This window comes from Leopardus geoffroyi, chromosome C1 (assembly GCF_018350155.1).
Source record: "Leopardus geoffroyi isolate Oge1 chromosome C1, O.geoffroyi_Oge1_pat1.0, whole genome shotgun sequence".
NCBI lineage: Eukaryota > Metazoa > Chordata > Mammalia > Carnivora > Felidae > Leopardus > Leopardus geoffroyi.
The window spans coordinates 212,403,228-212,429,100 of NC_059328.1; the positions used below are offsets into that span (position 1 = coordinate 212,403,228).

Here is a 25,873-nt window from a genome sequence, read left to right on the forward strand (position 1 = left end):
AAATCATCGTTTGGCAATGTCAGGCCAGAGGCAAAAAAGAGAGCTTGATGCAGGCAGCAAATATGAACCCAGACCAAATCCAGGGCTCCGTGATCCTGAAAGCAAGGCTTACTCATACCCTCTACTACCCGAGCGAAGCTGTCTTTCTTTTGCAGGTGTGAGAATGCCAGCAGACCGAGAGTTACGGTGGAAAGTGAAGACGCACCAGAAAAGCTGTCACTACACCTGTGTAGTGCCTGGCCACACCAACCACCCTAGGACCTCATTCAAGGTCTTTGTGTCTTTTGGAAACAAGGATTTCTCTGGATTTCCATGGAAAGGCTGGGTTCTTTGTTCGCCTGCTTACTTTCCAGTTTCGATCCTTAAAGCAGGATACTGCTGTTGGAACACTCACTCATGTGGATTACCTCATTTTCTGCCGGTTCCCGAGTAACGTATGGCCAAAAATGCTTTCTGAATCAGGAGACACAAGGGCACATTAACAGCAGCAGACCAAATACTTCTACCTTGGCCACACATCGAAATCATCGGGTGGATTACACCTGGCTGAACGACTATGAAAAGTATGTATTAAGTACTATCATTTGCTCCAAAGAAAAAGAAATTGCAGGGATAATGGGGAGCGACTATTGAAAAAAATACAATCACCGGGCTATCCCCTGAAGACAGAATGGCTCTCAGTAAATCTTACTGTCAGAGGCAGCGGCTCTTAACCACTGCCTCCTGGCTTTGTCCAGATCTCAACAGCACCTTCTGTCTGTTCATGCTGCAGAGAAGACTATGAAAAGTCAGCACTGAAACACGGGCTCTACACTGTAACATGAGCCAAGGCTCCTGAGGCTGACGTTCTACACTTTTCCAAAAGAAATATCTATTCCCGCAGTAAAGGGTTACTAGCCCGGAGTGCTATATTTCTGTTTCTTTTTTCTTTTTTTTGAAGAACAGGTTCACCCTCCCACACTCCTTCCTCTACTAATATTAGACTAAGTTATTTGTCCTAAGTAAAGACTTGAGTATTTGAATTACAGGAGTAACTACTAGTTGCCCGACGGTATCTATTCTCCTCACATCCCTTTAATGATAGGAGTTTTTGCTGAGAACTGGGCCACCCAGTTAAAGAACACGCCTCTCCTCAGCGACTCAGGGATGGGATATGTGGCACTTCTGTGATGTACATCTACCAAGACTGAGCAGGTGTTGCCCTGCCCATCCCTCCTATCCCACTGCCCCACGGCAGTGGGGACAGCAAGTCTGAATCCAGAGATGGAACCTGTGTGGTGAGGGTTCAGAATTGCCCTCTCAGTCCTGGACCAGCCAGCCGCCTGCTCACTGTAACATGAGAGCGATGAACCTGGAACTTGCTTCAGCCAATGTATCTGAGGTCTCTCTATTACAGCAGATGAGACTGGAGTCTAACCAATACAGGTGTGCAAAGGAATCATATAAAACCCCTTCTCTTGGGCTACACCCACCGTCTGCCCTTTGACTCAGAAGGAAGCACTATTTAGCTACTACTTAGTGTGGCAATCTCACAAAATACTAATTCCATCACCCCTCTCCTCTGTATTCCTTAGTATTCACCAAGCAGGGTTGGCCATGAAAGTGGCCCACCTGTAGACAGGGGAGGAGTGGGAAGAACCGGACACAAGCTTAGGAAAAACACCTAGTTGTCATTCCTTTTATTATATAGGGATATACTGAATGTGCATATTAACGGGCAGGTTCAGTCTATAATTTGTAACACCTCACTTATCCTGTAGATAGTGTACGTTTCACACTGCAGAAGTAACTGCCCACCACATCTATTCATCAATTCCAAATCAGTTCCTCCTAATGAGTGGCTTTACTATCTATACTAACATGATTAACCAGGCCCAAGTGCCGACATCAGGGTAACGGGAGGTCATACTTGGCTCTACCACCAGGTCGAGTTCTCGCCACCTCTGAATTTGGGAGAGCGATTTACACCACTCATGCCTTGGGTTATTTCTAACAGAGATGATACACTACCTATTTCCTGAGATGGTCATTATGAGTAAAGGTCATAATATTGGCAAAGCTATTAGTATGGTGTAAGCATGTAGAAAGGACTCTATAAATGATGGTCATCACCACCATCACCATCTTCATTGTCATCACCACCATCACCCCCATCACCACCATCACCATTATCATCATCACCCCCATCATCATCACCCCCATCATCATCACCATCACCATTATCATCATCACCCCCATCATCATCATCCCCATCACAGCATCATCATCATCATCACCATCACCCCCATCAACACCATCACCCCCATCATCATCATCATTGCCATCATCACTACCATTATCACCATCATCATCACCATCATCCCCATCACCACTCCCAACACCACCATCCCTATCATCCACAGCAACGTCAACAACCCAACGTCTATTTAAAGTGGGATCCTCAGGGGAACTTAGACTTGTGTAGGTCTGAGGAAATAGCTCTGGGAAAGCAGGTCCCCTGAGAAAACAGCAGTGCTGGCACATAAGCGTGGAGGTCATTTAGAGAGTCCCCTAACTCGGTTTCTCTGATATCAAACTTTTTAAATGGAACTCTTTTAATCATTTCCACTTTTAAGGATTATTGCTAGAATTTAAAAATAATGTCTAAATAAAAGTACACCACACATACATAATAATGTGCCTTTTACTATCTACCATTTTGAATAATTCATACCTAGATTCTACTTTAAAAAGTCAGGCTCTAGGCTACATTTAAAGTTGTAAAGAAAAATATGTGAATAAATGAGGTATGGCTACAATTCATAGGATTGAAAAAACATTTAAGAAAAAAAGTATATGCAGCAATTAATATAAGAAACACTGGCCAATATAATGGGCATGATGGTATAAAAAATAAAATTATAAAATCTTTTCTTGGAGCAAAATTTACACCAAAGCCTGTCAAATCTCTTCCTGTGCCTATTTCTGGCATTAAGTAATCTCCATTTAGAAAAAAAAAATTCATTGCATATGAAAACCACATCCTAATTGGACACATTTTTTTAAGCCAGTTCCTGAATGCCCATTGGAAGAACATGAAAATTAATTTGCACTTTCCTGTAAAATTTTGTTGGCTCACACAGAATATACAATTGAAATTCTTCATTTATTTAATCTTTTTCAACGTCTATTTGATCGCCTTTTCATAATCAGTTAGAATTGTATCACTTAACCTTCCATTCGTACAGTTTCAACTCATCAAATACTAGTAAATCAATTGCTAAATTACTGTAGAACTCATATACAATTACCCACCACATCCAGTCATTAATACCCAATGAATGTATTCTGATTAATGGCATTACTATGAACGTCAAAATAATTAATCACTTCTCTGTGTTGATGTGAGGGTAATAGGAGATTATAAATGCACAGCTAATTGGGCTGCAGATGACTTTATAAATGTTAAGGCGTTAGAGAACCAGGCCTTCAGAGGAGCTAACATAAAAAGCGGTTGATTGACGTGTTTACCTTCTGAACTGTTGCAAGCATCGTGGACGTGATCTTTCTTTCAACTGCCTTTGTTCTATCGCATTCCTTTGCCTTGCTTTGATTCAAAACCTCACATTTATGTGGGCACCAACTAGATGGTCTGGTAACTTCGAGGTCACATGAAAGAAGTTACCTGAATTTACACGTGTTTGGTCAGAGTTCTAATTTGAGATGCGTTTGCCTCTTGAATTATGCATAACAACTTTATCTTCCAGAGCATGTATTATTGTACTAAAAATAAAACTAGCCAACGTATTGCAGTAAAGCCCCGGTGGTATGCCAGGGTTTGAAAGAAAAACAACTGGGAGGGATGGAGACGTTGACTCAGACTCAGTCTGTCTGGCTGGACTATTTCTAGCTCATATGAGCATTGTCACCATAAGAACAGTCAGGCCCTTGGCCTCAGTCCTCGAGATGCTCAAAGGCAGCCTTGACTATCTGCTCCACTCTCTGGAGCTCCAGAAAGTTCTCTACCACTCTGCCCCTCACTTATCTGGTTCACAAACACTTAAAATTAGAATCACCTACAGAGTTTATTTAACAAACTGTTATGTTGGCTCCAGCCTGACCTAGTAAATCAGAACGTCTCGGGATATGGCCAAAGACACCTGTGGGTTTGCCAGCTCCTCCTGATGTCCAACTGCCCGGTATATCATCTTAAGGATGACTTCTTTTCTGCCACGTTAAAACGCATATGCTTCGGCAGGAACTATACACAGGATGAATGTGCTTACCAGTTCCTTCCCTTCGACAGCTCCTCCCCGCTGAGATCTTAACGTGGCCTCCACAGCCCAGCATGCCTGACCCAACTGACTTCACCACATCTCCACTTCTCTCGCCCTTGTTCTCTAAGCTCCAGCCTTGCGGCCTTGTTGCAGTTTCTTTGATATTACACGTTGTCTCCTGCCATAGGGCCTTTGCACATGCAGTTCCAGTCTTCTGCCTGGAAGGGTCTCCGCATCGCCTACTTAATATTTCAGCCTAATTACCTTTCTTCAAGATTGTGATCCCCAATCCCCCAAACTCATGTCAGATTTTTATTATCAACTACAGTCTTAGCACAGTGTGCTTATCACAGTTGTAACTTTCTATTGATTTGTGGAATCGTTTATTACCTGGGGCCCCACTAAAACATATGATTCACGAGGCCAAGGATTTTTATTTGTTTTGTTCATTGCTCTACTGCCAGTGCCAAGCAGGCACCCAGCTCAGTAGGTGCTCAATAAATATTTTGGGGAGGGGGTGCTCCCGGGTGGCTCAGTCAATTAAGCGACTGACTCTTGGCTTCGGCTCAGGTCACGATCTCGGTTTGTGAGTTGGAGCCCTGCACTGGGCTCTGTGCCCGCAGTGCAGAGCCTGCTTGGGATTCTCTCTCTTCCCCCCCTCTCTGCCCCTCCCCTGCTCGCTCTCTCTCTCAAAATAAATAAACTTTTAAAAATTTAAATAAATAAAAATAAATAAATATTTGGGGCAGGAAAGAAGAGAGGGAGGTGGTGAGGGAGGACAGGCCTGGTGCCCAAATGGGGTGTCGGCAAATACGAGCACACCAGAGGGATGAACTGGCAAAGAGAAACAGGAACCCAGCAAAGAAAGCTGGTAGTGACACAACACTCCCCTGACCTCCCATGTCCGCTAACCACCTTGGCGGACGGAGTAATCACTAGCAGCTCTGACCACAAAGCAAAGTAGTTTCAGCTCCAGCCAGGAGCTGCCCTGAACACAGAGCCCCAAGCCAACTTGGGTGGCAAGCCCCGTTATGAACCGTGCCCTGTCCCAGCCTATAAACAATACCACAAGCCTGCTCTGGGGCTCACCAAGAAGGAGTGAGTTACAGACTGTCCCTGTTCCCAATCAGCTCTCTCTCAAAATTAAATTCTAGAATTCTGTGTGACTGGCAGTTTAGTGGGCTGCAGAGGGTTTCCTTTATCTGTCCAGAGCAGATTGTCTTTATGTTTCAGTCTTCACGGAAGTCCTGGGAATGCTATCTGATCGTCAGTTCTTTCTAGGGATACTCAGTGTAGCAAATTAAAAATCCAATCGGTCTTCCCTTACAGCCTTGCACTGCCCCAAATCCCAATCTGACTTTGAATAGACGGCCTTCACTGCTGGAAAATCTAACGGGAATCACAGTGTGTAGGGCAGAGGCCCCAGAACAAAACAAACAAAATGAACCTGTTCCTATCTGAAACAAAGAAAAACTGATCAAACACAGCAAGTGGGGCCTGGTCTTTCCAAGCTTCCATTTCTTTTTTTAAATGAACTTTAGGGGCGCCTGGTCTTTCCAAGCTTCCATTTCTTTTTTTAAATGAACTTTAGGGGCGCCTGGGTGGCTCAGTCGGTTAAGCGTCTGACCTCAGCTCAGATCACGATCTCGCAGTTCGTGGGTTCGAGCCCCGCGTTGGGCTCTATTCTGACAGCTCAGAGCCTGGAGCCTGCTTTGGATTCTGTGTCTCCCTCTCTCTCTGACCCCTCCCCCGCTCAAGCTCTCTCTCTCTCTCTCAAAAAAAAAAAAAAAAAAAAAAGATTGACATTAAAAAAATTTTTAAATAAAAATAAATGAACTTTATTGAGGTATAACTTACATACAATAACATACAATGAGGTTTTCCAAACATAAAAACTCTAGTAATCAACCACCAAGGTCAAGATATAGAATATATTTTTCTTAGCTGACGTAGAGCTGGCATAGAAAATATTAGCTTCAGGAGTGCAACACAGCGATTCAACAATTGTCTACGTTACACTATGCTCACCATGAGTGTGGTCACCATCCGTCACCATCCGCTATTATTACAACATTTTTGACCATTCCCAGTGCCACACTTTACATCTCTGTGACTCATTTATTTTATAACTGGAAGTTTGTACCTCTTAATCCCCTTCACTTATTTCGCGCATCCCCTCCGGCTTCCATATCCAAAGCTCATGGCGGGGTGGGGGGTGGGGGGGGGGCCCTTGCCTTGGTAAAAGGGCTGCCTGCCACCACAGGAGACCTGGCTTCCTAGTACAAAATGCAAGCTTTGGACTGAGGCTCTGTTAGTCGAAGCCAATCCCACTCTGATACTCTGAAGGAAATGCTCCTTGAAATACAACTATCCCAGTTACAAAATGAGGACGTCACAGGGATGAGAAGTACTGTGGGACTAGGGTCAGTAATACCGAAGGGCGCCTGGGTGACTCAGTCCACTGAGGGTCTGACTCTCGATTTCGGCACAGGTCGTGATCTTAGGGTTGGGCTCCGTGCTGAGCACGGAACTTGCTTGAGATTCTCTCGCTCGCTCGCTCGCTCTCTCCTCTCTCCCCTTCTCTCCTTCTGCCCCATTCCCTGGCTTGTGTGTACACTCTCTCTCTCACTCTCAAAAACGAAATGAAAAAAACCCTGAAATAATGCTGTATGGTGACGGATACTAACCACGCTTATGGGGAACACCGCATAATATACAGAACTGTCGAATCAGCATGCCATCCACTTGAAACTAAGATCACGCCGTCTGTCGACTATACTTAAATAATGAAAATCTTTTCAGGAGGGAAAAATACAACGATCACGTTAATAGACAATGAATTCACGTTTTTGCTTATTGTTTTTATTCATGAATATTAGCTACGTACTATATCCTCCTCATATATACTAGCATTGTTTCCAACTCTAAGGATTCTGTTTCTTTCCAAACTAATTGTCCAATTTCACACGCCCTTACACACTCTCACTCACAGACTCCAAGCCATCTACCCTTTTATGGTCCTCCATCCGTCAAGTCCTTTAAATCATAGACGCGCAATATACACGTCTGTGTCTCTACATGTGCAAATGTACGTACGGATGTGCGTCCATGGATGTGCAGACACACGCACGGGCATCTGTGGGTGCAGGTGCAACTGTGTGTCGACACGTGAGTACATACACATACCTCTGTATTTACGTGTGATGGATGGACTGATGCAGGCATGTGCATCTCTGTGTCTCGACAACGTATCCTATAAAATAAAATCAGAGGCACAAAACCCAAAACAAGCCTAAACCAAGTGTTCCAGAAGGCTGTAATGGTCTTGGGAGAAATGTGTCTGATCAAACTTTCTGTGACACTGGATCTGTGACTCCAGAGCCATACCTGGACATTCACTTGCAGGAGACTCTCACCCACCACCTCTGCTTGATTTTTTTTTTTTTTTTTGAGGGGTTGTTTTCCAGTTTGAGCTGGGTTTCCACACTTCCAAAATAACCCCCCTCTGATTACTTCCCAGGAATTCAAAATGTACTTAACTTATTCATTTGATCAACGTTTATTCAATGCCTGCATCCCCCAGGCCCTGTGGCAAGTGCTGGTGATACCACAGTGAGCAGGCCACACTCAGTGCCCTGCCCTCACCACGCTTGCGTTCTGCAACTCCGATGTCTGTCACTTTTGACGCTGCTTCTCCCCTTGCTCCCAAGACGTACAATCATGTCTAGAGAATCCAGCTTCACAACGTCCCTGGGAGGCGCTGACCTGCCGTCTGCTGCCACCCCCCCCCCACCCCCGATGTTGGCTCTTCCTGCTCACCGCCAAAGTCTACTCCACGGCGCTCACCATACTGTGCCAGCACCGCTGCCCCCACCTACCCGTGCTCTCTCTCCTTCACCGGAGCCTCTCACTCCTACCTCCTACCCTCTTCTGAACCCTCCACGGCTCACGTCTTGATTGAGATCCACTGCTCCAGCCTAACTGATCCCCGCCCCCCAACAGTGTGATCCATACCAGCCCTCCTACCCTGAATGTCTTTCCCCCCTTATACCCGCTCCTCGGTTCAAGGCCAAGCTCAAAATGTACAAGTCCAAAGCCTGAACTTTCTGCTGGGTGGTTATTCTTTCCTTGTGAGTTCATGTAGCCCTTAAAATTCATCCAATATTTAATACACACCATTTTATCTTCTCATTTATCTCTTCATGTGCTCCTTATGATCTCAACAGCATTAGTATCTAGCAAGAGCAGCAATTACTTATTATATGAGTATCTATACTCTTCCTCTCACTTTCACTTCTCAGGGGAAAGGGCTTGCGTGCTGGGTCAGTTCCCAGGAAAATTCTTGGTAGTGGAGAACCCCAAGAAGGGACAAGACAGAAGAACTAAAAGCAAACAAACAAACCCAACACACTACACTGATACGTGGAAGAGCGAGCCAGAAGTGCAAAAAGAAAACGGCAAGAAAAGCCTCAAAGGCTAGATGTTGGACTGAGATTTGGGGGAGCAGGCCATGAGAGTGGGGGAGAGAATTTCACAAGGCCAGTGCCAAACACATGGAGACTGTTAAGAGAGTAATGAGGAGAGAAGATCAGTAAGATTTCTGCTGCATGGGAAGAATGCATTCTTCCCACTGCTGTTCATGTGCTCTCAAAAAGATGAATAAAGATTCCAAGTGTTCTCATCCATTATTGGCTACTGGACTGGGTTTATTTGATGTGACTGGATGAACAAGACTGAACCATGGGACAGTAAGAGTTACCTGGGTTACGTGACTATGTCCCGTCTGCCTGGAGCCTAAAAAATCTCTCAAATACAGGAGCTGGAACCTTCTATTTCTTTGTATCCCCAGTACTGAGCACAGTGTCCTACATGTGGTAATTAATCCACAAACATTCACTGATGGTAAACAGAGAGGTGGATGGATGAGGAGAGGATACAGATCCGGTTTCTTTGACACGGTAGTGTTCCAGAGGCTGCTATCACTACTGACGTAGCCAAACAGTATTTCTCAGTGTATTTACTTAATGAGATTTCCCATTTGTCTACCAGGCAAATATAGCTTTTGTAGGTCAAACTCACAATTATGGCATTAAAACAGGACAACCATGAGCACATTGCTCGTCAGGGATGTAGGTGAATACCAAAAATAACTTGGCATTCAAAACCCAAATGTCAGAGAGAGCACTAGAGAAAAGAAAGCAAAAGAGTCTTGTTGAAATGAAATCCTAATTATTTATATTCCTCACCCAAAAGCTAGGCAATTTTTTCCTGCTGACATGCCCTATTTTGGTCCGTTTACTTGCTGCTCTGAGTTTTCGACCTGAGAGCTTTGTGAAAAACAATTACGACTACCATGATCTTGTGTCAAAGTCAAGTGATCATCTCTAAAGCAGCTCTCATGGGTTTTCAAAATATTTGTCTTTTCTGGAAAATCCTTTGCCCCATTCTCACAGAATAATTTTGACCTCATAAAAAGTCTACCATAGATGGAACTTAAATATCTACCTTCAGGATATGGAAATGGGAAAGCAAAAGAATCTAAGAGGAGGAGACAGAAATGGAATTGGGGTTGTAGCCTTCTGGAATATGAATGTTCTTTGTATAGCATTAAGCAGGAGAAATGTCACTAGAATCTGACTGCGTGGTAAGGAACATGACCACTGTTCGTTCCCCATCTCCCCTCCCCCACCATTTTATGTCTACCTGGATGTGCAAATGCAATAATACAATGAAACCATTCTGTTTACTATGACTCCGACGTGTAACCACTTTATATATGTTCTGCTTAAAGAGATGGGTACTGTCCTTTCTCTGGAAACTGTTGCCACTTTTCTACCTTGCAGAGATCCCTGAACATTTCAGATGGCTAAGGAAGTTGCTAAGAGGTGTATGTAAATGTGAAGTTGAATCGAGTTAACAGCCACTAGCCACAAGTGGGTGGAAAGGGGACACCATCCTCCTTCAAAGATAAACTAGCTGACCTGAGTGAATATTGGAAGAAACTTAAGGACAGTTTGATAATGCATATCAGAGTTGTTAAAATATATAAACCCTTTGATCCAGCAAATTCTGTACCTGGAAATTTAACCCAAATATATCATCAGAAAGGATCCAAAGACAAGGTTATACCAGTGCTTGAAATTCTATATAAAGAGGCAAAAGATATGAAGGAGCCAACTGTTTAACAGCAGCATATTGGTTAAATAAATTACAGTACATTGATTTGATGGAACACTATACAGCCATGAAGAAGACCTACTCACACAAAAGAATGTCAGTGACACATGAAGTGAAATGGGCAAATAATCAAACAGCATATGAATGTGTTCCTCTTACCAAAAAATAGTGTGAATGCTATTTATGTTTAGATTATCTATTGCCATAGAGTCTTCAAGTTTTTCAAAAGAGAGTATATTATCTTTTGGTGAGAGAAAACCATAGTTCCAAGGTTTAGCCCTAAGAATCAATCTCTCTCTCCCTCCCTCTTTCTTCCACTCTTTCCCATACTCCCTCTCTCCCCCTTAGGAAGAAGAAAAAGAGGTACAATAGAGGGGCAGAAATTGGCTGTAAACAGCGATTAATTAAATTACTTTCTAACTTGAAATTTGCGCTGACAGAAGCTAAGAAAAACTTGGACAGTAAACTGGTAAGCTTATTTTCAGAGCTAACAAGAAATTCTTTAAAACATAAAGATAATTTTCCTTACTAATTAATTTCTCCCAAGTAATCCACTAGTAAAATGTGCTACTTTTATTTTTTAAAATAAAAGGCTGAGGGAGAGGGAGAGACAATGTGGCCGAAGCGGGAGGGAGAAAGGGAGAATTTAGGGTTACGAAGACATTACCTTGGGTTTGCCTCTCAAAACCAGGCGAACAGTTCCACCTGATGCATCAGGCCCACATAATAGAGGAGAATCACCAGCAGACTCTTTGTTCCCTTAAATTCTGAAACTGGTGCTTGAAATCTACAGAAGCAGCTTTGTAATGGACAGTCGTGCTCAGAAGCACGGATCTGGATTCGTAGTACTCTATCACATGGCTGTCCTTTACTTCCTGATTAGTTCCTAGGATTCGCACAAATTACGGTGTGTGAAAGCACGACCTGAAGAGCTTGTAAAGGAATCTGATGTTTAGCAGCCAGGTCTGTGGGTCGACCGGCAATCTGCTTTCCACAGAGCCTAATTCCAGACTGTCCCGGGGGGTAAGAGAAACATCTCATGCCACCATAGCCAGGACAACCAACACTCTGTGGGGCCCCGGGGAACCTTAGACTGTCAACTCTAGGGACCACACACGTCCATAATGGAATGTGGTTTTGTTTACAATGCTTAGTTTATCACCACGATCAATAGGTACCAATAAATAAATGATGTTGATCATGACAGTATTTAGGAAAATAAGAGCAAGGCATTGACGTGCAAGGACAACTAATAAAAAAAAAATTCTAATATTCAATACCAATAATAAAAAGATCAAAAAAAGAATAATCGTGATTGCTGATAATCCAGAAATGTGGTTTCAATCTAGGTAAAATTTAATTTAATAGAAATCTTCCAATCAGGCAAATGGGAGCTATAAGAATTTTATCCAAATTATGCTGTTCAGGACAGCCTTACCCATCCCCTACTTTTGTTCCAACTATTGCTTTTTATTTGAACACTTTCAAGTTTCTTTTCTTTCTTTTACAGGGAGTTCAATAGACCATATTCAACTGTGGTTTTAAGGTGACCATGAAAAGGTGAGATATTTGCATTTTCTTTGTTAAATCTTTCGGTTTTAGCAAAAGAAGATGTTAATGATTCTATAGCTGGTATCCTTTCCCAATTTTCTTTGACTACTTTACCCCCAGGCCCCCAGAGCACGACACCTTAAAGGACAAAATATAAAATGTAGCATTCCCAAAAGAATGATGGAAAGAAGAAAGAATGATGGAAATGAAGAAGTTTCTTTCTTTCTTTCTTTCTTTCTTTCTTTCTCTCTTGTATTTGATCCTCTAAAATACTTTTAATGTAATAAAGGGGGGAAACTCTAAATGCCCTGGACACAGGGTTATAAAAATCTACAAAGAATTCTTAAGATTGACATTTGCAACTAGAAATTTTCTTCCCCTGGCATTTACTGAGCAGAGTAACTGTTACATGCGAACAAAATTTAATCACTCAGGTGGCCACCATATGGCCATCATGATACAAGGAGCTGTGATATGGTCCATTCTCTCTAGAAATTTACAGTCTAATCAAAAGATATAAAATCCACATACATAAAAAAGAGGATAGAGAGCATTCAGAGGCTACGTTGTGTGATGTTCGCTGATACTACGATTATTAGAGGAAAAAGTAAGACTTAGCTGGTAAAGCAAAACTTTTATGAGTTTAAAAGAAGCAGAAGGAGACAGAGCTGGGGGAAAAAATGATGCCAGAGATAAGAACAAACGGGAATATGCAGGGTTGGGTGAGGTGAACGTCAGCGAAGGGTAACCAGCCATTTAAACCACAGGGGAAACACAGCCCCACTCTGGGCTGGCATCAGTACGTAAGAGCTGAGCAGAACTTCTGGGAATTTCATGAAGACAGAGTCCCTACCACAGAGACGAGACCTACCATGGGAGAGTAGTCAGACAGGGTGATAGTCGTGAAGCGGGGGGGACTCGGGACAGTGGGATCTTATGTTTGCAAGAAATCAGATTTCACTCCAAAGGCTAGAGGAGGCTCAGTACCTGTGGGCTTAGACAGGAAAGTTCCAGCTCACTGTATAGCCAAGGGGCCCGAGATCTCAGAAACCCAGATTTGGATGGCAAGCTGTGTAATCGATCCACCTCCACTAGTAGGAGCTAATAAAATATTGCTTGTTTGAGAATGACCTGCAGAAGGTCTAAAGAAAGGAAGCCCAAGGGTTTCATGCAACTGAGCAAGGTCTCACACTGCCAGAACGCGGGGGTAATTTTAGAAACTAGTCCTGTAGCAACCTGCACACAGGAATGATGAGTTACAGCATTTCCAAAAATCAACCCTACTTTACTGGGTCAGAGCTAGGATGCAAATATCCTAATGGTCCTAAAACACTTCATAATCATGAAGGTATTATCAAGGTATAGTAAAAGAATATATTAAAATTTTAAGTGCCCCAACCTCTATCTTATTTCTTTATACCCGAACTTATTCCGTAAGACCTGAGGAGCTCACAGAAAATGTATGCCATTAAATAGTGAAATACAAATTAAAATGGACATCGGAGCCAGGAAAAATATAACTTAAAGAGTGTGTGGAGGAGAGATAAGCAGGCCATAAAATCTTCACCGTTGCAAGAATTACCAATTTGATTCCGCATCTCCCAGTGACCTTTTCCAACAAGTAAGAGGAAAACGTATGCTAAGCACCTTTTACTCCGCATGGGAATCCTTCCTTCTGACAAGTCTTGGTCTATATCTGCCCTTTTTCCCTTCCCACCCCTTCCCTGCCACCCTGTGTCTTCCACAGGGAGCCACGGCCAGGGGGGTGGTCACAGAGAGGAGGTCACACAGAGCAAGAAACCAGCCAGTAACAAGATGGAGAAACATGGCAGGTGGGGAGGGGGAGTCTCTGGCCTATTTATCTCCTGAGAGAGAAACAAAAGAATTCATCAAGAAACGGCTGAAATAAAGTGAGACCTCTATCCAGAGACCTGATGTTGAAATTGCTGAGATAGGCACACGCAAAAAAAAAAATTATAATAATATTGGCCGCTATGCATGGATGGCTTCGGGAAGCTCTCCAGCCAAACTATGAAGTTAAGAAATCTCCTGTCCCTACTTTTCTTTTGAACTCTTCTCCTGTGAATACTGCCCACCACCCTTTACTCCAACTGGTATGTCCTATGGTATCCCCTGTCTTTTCAGAGCACATTCCCCCAAACTGTTCTCTTCACCAAACTCACAGGATAAAGCATCCCAACTCTAGCTAAATTGCTTTGGAAACATATTTTAAAGGTCAACGTTCACAGGAATAGTTTACCCAAAGGGAGGAAAGAGGGAGAGTTCAGGAATAAGAAAATAGAGCTTTCGTGAAGGATTCCAAAGGACCACCTGGAAATCCATTGTCAAAGACTAGACGGTCGGTCCCTCCTTTGCCTGTTGAAGATAAACAGAGAGCCCAAGAAATAAAATTCACACCTGGAGCTCTTCACTCTATAGAAATTTGTTCACACCCAACATGAGAGGCAGTTGGAGGAATGGATGGGATCTGCCATCGCATGCTTGCTGAAATTAAATTCTATTTCCAGTTGTGATGGCCATTCATCAACTTCTAGCACTATCGTTAAATTATCTGAATGACACAGACTCCTGTGCCATCAAAATGCCACACCCTTGCACTTCGTACATCCAAGGAGAGCACTTTGCCTGCCCTACCTCCCCTGGCAGGTAGCTGCTCCTTCCTCTGAACCCTGTGCCACTTTGCACGTCCCTTGTCCACAGCACCTGTCTCTGCCTTTGTTGCCCCGTTCGCTCAGAGACCCCACCTACAGCATGTTTGCATTTCCAGGCTGGCACAGTGCTTGGGAAATGAGAGGCATGCACGGTGTACTTTCTAAACTAACACAGAATTGAGTATTTCCCACAGCCCTGCTGCCCTAAATAAACGTTGGTTAAGTTCCTTGATATGGAGACACAGGAAGCAGGTAAGTCTGTCAAAAGAAACATCGCTAAACGGACAGAGAATGTTGAAAAGCATATGTATCCTCAAAGGATCACACACATAGCTTAAAGTGAGCACCTCTAAAATGTTTGCACTCAGATATCTTTTTTTTTTTTTTTTTTTTTTAATTTTTTTTTTTTCAACGTTTATTTATTTTTGGGACAGAGAGAGACAGAGTATGAACGGGGGAGGGGCAGAAAGAGAGGGAGACACAGAATCGGAAACAGGCTCCAGGCTCTGAGCCATCAGCCCAGAGCCTGACGCGGGGCTCGAACTCACGGACCATGAGATCGTGACCTGGCTGAAGTCAGACGCTTAACCGACTGCGCCACCCAGGCGCCCCTGCACTCAGATATCTTTGAGAATCCAATGAACTTTTAGCCCTGTCTTAGAGGAATGTACAAACACATAAAAATCTGCAGCGCATTTTCAGGAGATTAATGGGATTCTCAAAAAGTAACCTTTGACTCCCATGGCTGCCACAGAACCATGGTCCAACTGAGCCCAGATTAGGAACTTCTGCCTAAGAATAAAGTATCAGTTGCTTGTATATTTAAAATTCTGTCATTAACAAAAAAAAAAGTCAGGGTGCCTGGGTGGCTCAGTTGGTTAAGCATCCAACTCTTGCTTTTGGCTTGGGTCATGATCTTCCAGTCATGAGATCAAGCCCTGCGTTGGGCTCTGTGCTGGGGGTGGAGCCTGCTTGGGATTCTCTCTTCTCCCTCTCTCTGTCCCACCCCCACTTTTGCATGCTCTCTCTCCCCAAAAAATAAAAATTTAAAGCATTTAAAAAACATTTTTTAAGTCGGTATAAACTGCCATCCTACAAAAGATTGTATCTCCAAGAAAACGTCATGATGCCAATAAGGATCAATCATCAGTTAAGACCATAAAGATGTAAACCCTGAGGCTGTGAAGGGCTGTTGCACCAGTGGAGTCTGACCAAAGGAAAAGTCTCAACTTTCACTGTACCTGCTAAAGTACCGTGTTACTCCCCCTTATTTGTCAAGAGAAGAAACTAAAGAGAACATATTGCTCTAGAAACATTTTGCAGGACAAGAATCTTTTTAAGCTGAAAATTTAGAATCAAGGAAACCTAATGTGCGTTATAGCTCCCTCCCAGGGGGCACAGGCAGAATGGGAAAATTTCTCATCTAGTTAGAACATCAGCTACAAAGACCTGGAAGTCATTATCTCTAGGGTTCTGTGGCTACTTTCGCAGCTGTAATCCTGAAGAAGCGAGCCCAACTCCTACAAGGACGTTGCTACGGGCTCTAGCTTGCACTACTCATTTCTTTATGAAGGTGAAGGGGATCTCAAGTCCTAAGGGCGGCTTTTTAGTAGGTCACGAACAAAATACCACTGGTGTGGATTAAACAAAAAAATGCACTCATTTTTATGAAATAAATTAGATGTCAGAGACGTACTACACATTGTTAAGAATGATATAAATATGGTAAAAGGTTATAGAGAAAAACAGCGGGTTACAGGCAGGAGAAGAGAATGAGGGAAGACAGAGAGGCAAATACGAGTAGTGAGACCACTGTCAAGATGATCCCATGATCTCACAGTTTGTGAGTTCGAACCCTGCGTCAGGCTCTGTGCTGACAGCTCAGAGCCTGGAGCCTACTTCAGATTCTGTGTCTCCCTCTCTCTCTGCCCCTCTTCTGCTCATTCTCTCTCTCTCTCTCTCTCTCTCTCTCTCAAATAAATAAACATTAAAAAAGAAGAAGAAAGAATGAGAAGGGAATGAGATGGATCAAAATGAAAATTATTTCAAAGAAGGGGAAAGAAAGAAAAATGCCAGATTGAGGTTAACAACAGATCTGGATTATAAAAGAGAAAAGTGTGAAGGAAAAAGCAGGGGTTTCTCTGAACAGGCAGGTAAACAGAGATACAGGTAAAGCAGACATGCCTTGCCACCTGGGTTTTCTGATCAAAATAAGGACTAACTGTGAGAATATTCCAGGGTTGCCTGTGTGTTTATAAGAATTCATAAGTAGAGTTTCAGAGGGTTTCAGAATCCAGGTAGAGTAGAATTTTGGGTTGGCCATTTTCCTCCTCCACCACTCCAAATAAGGAGAATTTAAATGAGTTCTCAAAGAAGAACAGATCTGGGGGGTCTGAGGCATGGACAAGATGAGGCAGGGGGGAGGTCCAGGTGGGGATGGGACAGGCAATGGATGGACAGAGACCATGGAGAAGTACTGGGAGATAAGCCTAAGGCCAGGTGACCAGAGAAAGAAAAATCTAGAAAAGGAGTCCAACGGGGCTTCTACCCTGCGGAAATGGCAACAACCTCTAACCGCTTTCTCACACGAAGCCCACACACCAGACAGCTGGCTGGGCCCTCATCCCTGAGAGTATCTACCCCAGCAATGTGTCCAAGCAACCTCAAGTGAAAAAACAAAAACAGTACCTTACACAAGACCGACAACTGCTTATCATGGAAATACAACTGGAACCATGAATCCCTTCCTATCTGGGGCCATGAACCAGGGAGCGGATGAATCACTCAGTAAGCTCCTGAGCACCAGGGCTGCTGGCCATGGAGCAGACAATGCAACACAAAAGTCAAGTTAGTGCCTGACCTCAAAACAGTGCCTAAAGCAAATAACATAGTTGAAAGAAGCACATTTAGGAAAAGCAAAGAGATGATTAAGGAGCGGGCAGAAGCATTGAAACTGGGTGACAACACGGAGGGAAAGGTGATGCACTGAGGCACAGAAGGAAGAATTACATGCTTTGTGAAATGTTTTATCATCTTTTTCTTTCGATCAAAGGGTATAAATATTCATAAGGCAATGTCAATGAAAGGAATCTGTTTTAAAAATTCACTGGCGGGGGTGGGGGGGTGCCTGAGTGGCTCAGTCTGGCTTCAGCTCAAGGTCATGATCTCACGGTACGTGAGTTTGAGCCCCAAATCGGGCTCTGTGCGGACAGCTCAGAGCCTGAAGCCTGCTTCTGATTCTGTGTCTCCCTCTCTCTCTGCCCCTCCCCTGCTTGTGCTCTCTCTCTCTCAAAAATAAACATCAAAAAAATTTTCTTTTAATTCAATGGAGTGTCACTGAAATAGGTCAAATATAAGTACATCATCATCTGGACCATGTAGAACATTAACAGGGTCTTGGCAATAAACTTTTAAAAAGGATATTTGTGTAAAGCCAGTGACGATGACCAAGTTTGTCTCCGAAAAGCACATAGGGACTCTTCTACTCTGTTGCACAGAGCAACAGGGGCACCTGGGTGGCCCAGCTGGCTAAGCATCTGACTGCTGGTTTCGGCTCAGGTCATGATCTCATGATTCGTGAGATCAAGCCCCAGGTCAGGCTCTGTGCTGACAGCATGGAGCCTGCTTGGGATTCTCACTCTCCCTCTCTCTGCCCCTCCCCTGCTCATGTTCTCTCTCTCTGTGTGTCTGTCTCTGTCTCTCTCTCTGTCTCTCTGTCTCTCTCTCAAAAATAAATACATTAATTAACAAGAAATATTAAAAGACCTTTGGTCATCAATTCTGTAAGTGGACCCAGTTGAGAATGAAGGGCAGAGAGGGGACAGTCAATTCCTGCAAGTGCCTCTCTTTCTAGAAAGGAGTGGTAGTGACTAGAACACAGCACCACAAGTCTGGAGGTTTACTGGCCCTTTGGTGCAGAAGTTTTCTCCCACCCGCACTGGCATCCCATTTGTCTATCTGTCAATGGAGGCTCTGTACTCTTTAGAATGGTCTTTTGGTTCTTAGCTAAACTGCATTCGTGTCTAGAGAGCCCAGTATTGTAAAAATAAATCATTTTAAGACGCTGCCTTAAAAAAATTAAAAAGAACATTAAACACACATCAATGCAGTAAACATAAGACTTCCACGATGATCACAAAAGGTAAATCTTGCTCCTTTAAGATGAAAAGACCTCGTAAAGGAAGGAGCCGGCAATGTGTGGCAGCCTGTGGTCCATTGGGAGGAAGGTAGCCATTCTTCCTCAGAAAAAGCTTGGGACAAGACTGGCCCCATCCTGAAAGAGAATAACACTAGAAGATTGTGAGCTCCGATACAAAGCCGCCCAAAGCACTTAGAATGTGTTCGAGTTATGAAATTTAAAAAGACATCAGACCACAAATTTTCCAAATGGAAAACAGCAGCTTAGAGAAATAAAGCATGTTCCTCAAAATCACCATCACCTCATCTCAAAACCGTCTGGCACCTCAAGTATAATTTTTGAGAAAAAAATTCCTTAGTTATTAATATACCACATTAAATTTTCAAAAATTACTCCTGTAAGGAGCAATATACTACCATGCAATTGTTTGTTAGAAAAATGAGCACAAATTCTGTTAGAGTTCATAAAATTCCTTGTATGTTAAGGGTATAAAATTATACTAATGCTAGAAAATCCTTCTTTATTAATCTCTACCCTTAACCCCAACATCAGTCTCAAGTTATAGTTATGCTACAACTAAACGTAATATCAAAGGTAATAGCTTTTGAATGGATAGCTTCTGGTAACACTAACGACATTTTACAGAGTGATGACAGCACATATGTTTTTGTGAAATGTTAGCTCCACGTCAGAGGACAGCTTAATCCACTAAAAAGAAAAGCTGACAAAATCAATATGAAATAAAATTGAAACTATTTACCAAAATACACAAACTGTATCCTTTTAGATGAACTGTTACAACAGACGGGGAAGTATGTTTTGGGGAGTGAAATTCAGATTTGACTTGGACAATATTACATCATGCTGTAATCCAACAGCTATCTGAACAGACAAACATCAGTCCGAAATGAAATACCCTACTCTCTTTTTCCAGTAAGTCCGTTCCCCACACCAAGCTCTCCACCCAGTAACATCCCCCAACCACTCCACAGCTGGATTTCCAAAGACTGGGAAACGGCCTTCTTACCAGAGGAGGGTCGATCAAATGAAAAAGTGACAAAAATTATATGGAGCCGAGCATTTCATTTCACCAGTTCGTCTTCATTATGAAACTTGGATCCAATATACACCTTAGAGAATATGTCTTTCATATACTTTTCCATTTCATTTAGCAAAATATTTAGGGTCTCTCAGGACAAGCTAGAGAAAGTACCTAGAATCATCCCTAACATTCGTAACTTACACTTTCACAACCATTATCCCACTGAACCCTTACAACACCCCTGAGAGACGCTGTCACTGCCCCTCTCCAGGTGAGGACTGTTAGCATATATGACCAGACAGGGAGTGGTATAAACAGCAGGATGCAAGGACTGGGATGGGTGGAGTCTGAACTTGAGCTCCCGTCTGAGTAGAGGCGGCAAGATGCAAGGAGCTCTGATAAAGCAGCTGACGATGTCCGCCTGCAGAGAGGCTGGGGTTACAAGCTCCAACCCCAAAGATACTCTGCGCTGGGTGAGGGGTGAAGGCAACACAGGGTACAGTCAGAATGCCTACCAGGGGAAGGGTCCTCTGGAAACTGCCCAGATGTTGCCCTTGGGAGGGGCAGGAGGCAGTGAGTGGGGGTCACACTGTACGAGGGCCATTTCTACTCTCGGGCAGAGGAACTTGAAAATTGGGCTAATCGGGCATGTGGTCGTTTAGGGCAGGTGAAATTGCAGACTGACACTATTCGAGAAAGTGAAAAGTCAAAAGTGACCCAGGAGGGAAGGGTGGGTGAAAAGGAGGAGCCCAGGGGGAAGATGTAGTCCTCAAGTCACTTGTGAGTCAGAGGCTCAGATGTAGCCAATCGCTTCCGAGGTGCTGTGCCCCGGGCCCTAGGTCAGGTGTAAATCAAGGGAGAACAGGGTTTTTTCTGAGACACCAACATTCAGTGCCTAAAGTTGCCCACAATTCCTGCCCACTGTACCCTGTCCAGCATCTTGCAGACTGGAGTCAAAAAGAAAGCAGATTCAGAACATTATGCGCCAAAGGTCACACATCTATGACGCTCTGTCCGGGGCTGGGATACGTAGTCTCAGGATTCCAGAGCCCACGTTTTTTCCATATCGAGCCACACAGGAGATGCTACCTTATAAATCAATTTGGATGTTTAAGCAAAACCTCCTCGAAAATGGAGGACGTTTTGTTGATGGCCAAAACTCAGATTATCTGAGCAAAACGCCCTAATGCCCAAACCAAGGTTGGGTGGAATCAGATGTGTTGACGGGCAGACTTCCATAACTCACCGATGAAGTGATTGTGCCCTAAGGCGAGCATCTCTTCCAAGAGGACCAGACCCCCAGGCGCCTGGAGAAGAGTCACACTCCGTCCGTCTATGAGGGAGCACTGCTGAAATCCCGTGGCCGTGACCTTCCACAGCAGAATCAGCGAGGCCGCAGCATCTTGCCGAATTCTGAAAACGGGGGTGAAGTAAACCAAAAGTCCCTTTCAGAAAAATTCATCTTAGCACCAGTCCGTCCAAGTCGAAAATAAAAATGAAATGACATGTACATCCACAAAGGTCTCAGGAAATCATTACAAAGGTCTCCCACTTGCTTCAAAATATACCACAGAAAACACCGATAACTCACATTCGAATAACAATTTTCATTGCGAATAAAAGGGTTAGGGTGCCTGAGTGGCTCGGTCGGTTGAGCGTCTGACTTCAGCTCAGGTCATGAACTCACAGTTTGTGGGTTCGAGCCCCACGTCAGGCTCTGTGCTGACGGCTCAGAGCCTGGAGCCTGCTTCGGATTCTGTGTCTCCCTCTCCCTCTGCCCCTCCGCACCTCCTCTCAAAAATAAATAAACATTAAAAAAAAAAAAAAGAATAAAAGAGTACACTGAGTTCTTCTAGAGACAAATCCTTCCACATCCACACAATATGAGTCCTGCTTGAATTTACTACAAATGTGTCCTGCATCCCCAGATGGCCACCTGAGTTGTGCTGCCAACGTAAGCAAAAGTGTGTCACCTCCCATGCTCCAGGCCTCTCCTGGCTTCTTATTTTCAGGGTAAAGTCCCAAGAATGAGACGCTAGGAAGCAAATCGGCCTCAGCCTCAGTTCCCCTTTCAGCCTCAAATCCTGCAGCCCAGCGTTCCAGCGACACGGACCCACTGTCCCTCCCCAACCAGGTTCCTTCCCAGCTCCCAACCTCTGCCTCCTTGCATGCCTGGTTAAGTGACATTCTGCAAGGCTTAGCTCATGGGTCATCTCTTCTCTGAGACCTGCCCTGACCATCTTCCCACTGTCCCTTCCCAGCTGTCCCTTCCTTCCTCTGTGCTCCTAGAAAACCGGGTCTCCACCTTCGGGAGAAGATCGGTGTACTAAGCGCTGAGCTCCTGGCTTGCGGCTGGGTGTTCAGTCGGGGTTTCGTAAAAGGTTGAATTCGTGAATAAATGTAAGTACACGGGGGCTAGCCATTCTTGCAGGTGGATTCAGGGCACGCAGAGATGACTCAGCCTGGGTCAACCTGCTATTTTTGCCCAGTCCTGAAGCCCAGACGGGGCCTGGAGAATTTCAAGCTGATCGGGGGGCAGGTAGAGTATTTAAAGGGGTAGAGGATCAGAACTATTTGGAAAGGCTTATGAAAGAAAGATAATATGACCCAGAAAAGAAAGCACTATGAGATGGTTTCATACACATAAAGGAAACTACTGATCCTCCCCAAAGCCAGCTCTGACCAGCACAAATCATCTGTGCTATGAGCAATGAAACACTTAGGACCGGGGTCCCCCTGCTGGTAGCACTGGAAGCTGCCTCAGATGCCACACCTTTCTCCCCTCGGGGACTTCTTCCCGGTGCGAAGTTCACTGCCCATTCTGACTCTCCCGCCACCAGACTGAGTTCAAGGCCCCGGGGGGAGGGGACGCAGGGGCAATGTAACAAAGTCCCCCTTCCAAAAATTTCAGGGACCCCATTGTTTAGAAAGCAAGGTGGGCAGGGGCGCCTGGGTGGCTCAGTCGGTTGAGCGTCTGACTTCGGCTCAGGTCATGATCTCACGGTTCGTGGGTTCAAGCCCCGCATCGGGCTCGCTGCTATCACAGTGCAGAGCCTGCTTCAGACCCTCTGTCCCCCTCTCTCTGCTCCTCCCCTGCTCACACTCTCTGACTCTCTCTCTCTCTCAAAAATAAACATTTTAAAAAAGAAAGCAAGGTGGGCAAAAACAATTCTGTATGAATAGAAGAGGCCCAAAGTGCCCACGGCCCCCCTACTAGGGAGTTGATACAGAGCACTAGTTAACCAGGGTCACATGTCCCTCGGCCTTCTAAAGTCCCTGAAGACTGGACAGCAAACTCCCATTTGGCTACGTGGGGGCGGGGGGGTTGGCAGGTAATAGCATCAGAGAAGAATGAGTAGTGGGAGACAGGATGGGGTCACTCCAGGGCTGGCTCCACCCCACTCCCTAGTGACACAGAGCACCTGACACACGGCAGGGGCAGACCCCTTGCCTCTTCCCCATCCCTGCCCGCCTCCATGGGCAGTATGTAGTTTGAAAGAGCTTAAGTTTAAAAACAAAACAAGGGGCACCTGGGTGGCTCAGTAGGTTACGAGTCCTACTTCGGCTCAGGTCACGATCTCACAGTTTGTGAGTTCGAGCCCCACATCAAGCTCTCTGCTGTCAGCACAGACCCCACTTTGGATCCTCTGTCCCCCTCTCTGTCTGCCTCTCCCTCTCTCTCCCTCTCAGAAATAAATTAATTAAAACAATAAATAAAATAAATAAAAACAAAACAAAACACTTTCTTCTCAGATAAAATTGTAATGCTTGGATTTTAAATTGGGGCAAATGATGCACATGAATTTAACCAACAGCCCATTCAAATCGTAAGACACCAAAGAATTCTGGAAGCAAAAGTCACTTGGGAAGTGAAGGTTTCTTATCTCGCACCTTACTCATCCCATCCAGTTCCACATCTCCACCCAACAGGATCCCCACTGCAATATTCTTCCCTGAAATAGCTCCTTCTGGATTGTGAGCCACTTAGGCCACATCTACACATGGAACTCTGCTCATGACTCTCACTGGACTGACCAGTTACATGGACAGACACAACCCAGCATAGGGTCACAGTATCGATCTTAATGGTTTGTAACTGCGAGTTTTCTTACTTGACCGATGTGTTCTGTGGCACCTCAAAGGTTACCAGGCGGCCACCGGCAGAGCTGTTAGAACTGGCATTCCCACAGGCAATATCTGGGACCACCTGGGAAAAAAAGGAAGAAACAAGTTATCAGGGTGGATCATCACACATGATAATATTACAAAGCAAAATTCCAGAAGCTACCTTTGGGTGACACTGAGGTGGAGACAGAGAGAAGACAGGTGACATGGTACAGACTCAAAAGAAAATGAAAGCTTTGCCACTGGGTTTCCTGAAACGCCAAAGCTTTCCTGAGAGCCGTCTACCAATTCCCAGATCGCTATGACTGATGAACAGGACGCTGCAGGGGTCCACTCCCCGCTGTCTTCCATTTAGCGAGCGGTCAGTGGCCTCTGCTCTATGCTCAGTCTGGGACTCAGTGCTTGGAGAACCAGAGGACAGGCTTTAAGGACTAGCTTCTGTGCAGCAAGCATTAACTAGGAGAGCGAGCCTTAGAATGAACAGTAGGCAAGAAGTGCTAAGTCTGGGTGACCCTGCCCTGTGCAGAGGTGGGTCTCAGGAGCATGCGTTAAGGCCAGGGGACTGGGAAGCTGCCTATTTTTTTTTCCCCCTATGGACTACACCTTCGCTGATATGTATGTAAAGGGAGTTCAAGGGGGGGGGAATAATGGTGTTCATCGGAAAACACACTGTGAACACTTGAGCTGCGTCCAATGGGGTGGTTCTGACCAACTTACTCATTTACTCCTCATGCCATGAGCACTGTCTTCACCCAGTAGAGTCAAAACAAAGGGGCATGAGGGGCATCTGGGTGGCTCAGTCAGTTATGTGTCTGACCCTTAACTTCGGCTCAGGTCATGATCTCAACAGTTCATGGGATCTGGCCCTGCGTGGAGCTCTGTGCTGGCAGCGTGGAGCCTGCTTGGGATTCTCTCTCTCCCTCTCTCTCTCTCTGACCCTCCCCTGCTTGTGCTCACTCTCTCTCAAAAAAAATAAAGAAACATTAAAGGGGGTGGTATTATATGTGTCCATCATCACTGAATTAACTGAGAACAATACAGAAATTCTCAGCACCTCCACCCACACCCAATGCTGAGAATATATGCCCCAGAAGGCCTGACAGTCAAATGCCAGAAAGTAAGCCCACCATGGGTATTCAAAGATGGAAGCCCGACTCGTTAAATTTGTGTTAACAGACAACTGTTACAACAATTTTAGTCCCTTAAGACTTCAAATAGCGTCACATTTCTGAAGCATCACTATTTCACGAAAGGAGAAACCCAAATATATTCACACCTTCCTCTGGCAACTTTTAACCCGCTTCTTGAAACAGCCTAAGAAATTACAGCATGACAAGAAGACGAGGCGTTTCTTTTTACGTTTACCAACTACAGGACAGGAGGTCTTTAAATAAATAGATTGAAATGGGTGGTTGGGGAGAAATTTTCTTTAAAGGACACTTCCTTGACAAATGTAGAATCAAATCTAGTTCACATTCAAGAAGTGAGTCATTCAGCAAAGAGGAATTAAAACCATAACTTCAAAGCATTTGTTAAAAGTCTGAAATCAGAACACGTCCAGAGTTTTGTTGGGTAGGCTATAAGCACTGCCCTGCGGTCTGAAGATGGCCTTGATAAATTGTGTGGCAATGAAAAAAAAAAAAATGGGTCACTGGTTACAATTACCCAAGAAAATGAAAGAAGAGATGCTACCTTGTCTCTTTGACAATGATGAGAGAAACTTCTACACACATTCTTTGACTCTAAATCTGCTACACAAAGATCTATGTGTTTTGTCGCTTGAGCTATAAAACCTGCAATAATATGCAATCACAAGATGCCCTATAAAATGCAAGATATGGAACGGAATTATACCCTATGGATATCACCTCAAAGTCACGATTTGGATTTGCTCCTCAACTCTCCTAGCTAG

The 25,873-nt window shown here is 44.3% G+C and overlaps 1 protein-coding gene across 2 annotated transcripts in view; it reads right to left on the reverse strand.

The window, feature by feature from the left end:
* Positions 1–25,873, reverse strand: part of DNER (delta/notch like EGF repeat containing) — a 322,224-nt gene that overhangs the window by 156,134 nt on the left and 140,217 nt on the right. For both annotated transcript variants that reach the window (XM_045481582.1, XM_045481583.1), the window contains exons 3-4: positions 23,949–24,043; positions 21,083–21,249 (exon numbers count right to left, since the gene is read on the reverse strand). In XM_045481582.1, the coding sequence (XP_045337538.1) occupies positions 21,083–21,249; positions 23,949–24,043 (262 nt within the window). The remainder of the gene's footprint in view (positions 1–21,082; positions 21,250–23,948; positions 24,044–25,873) is intronic.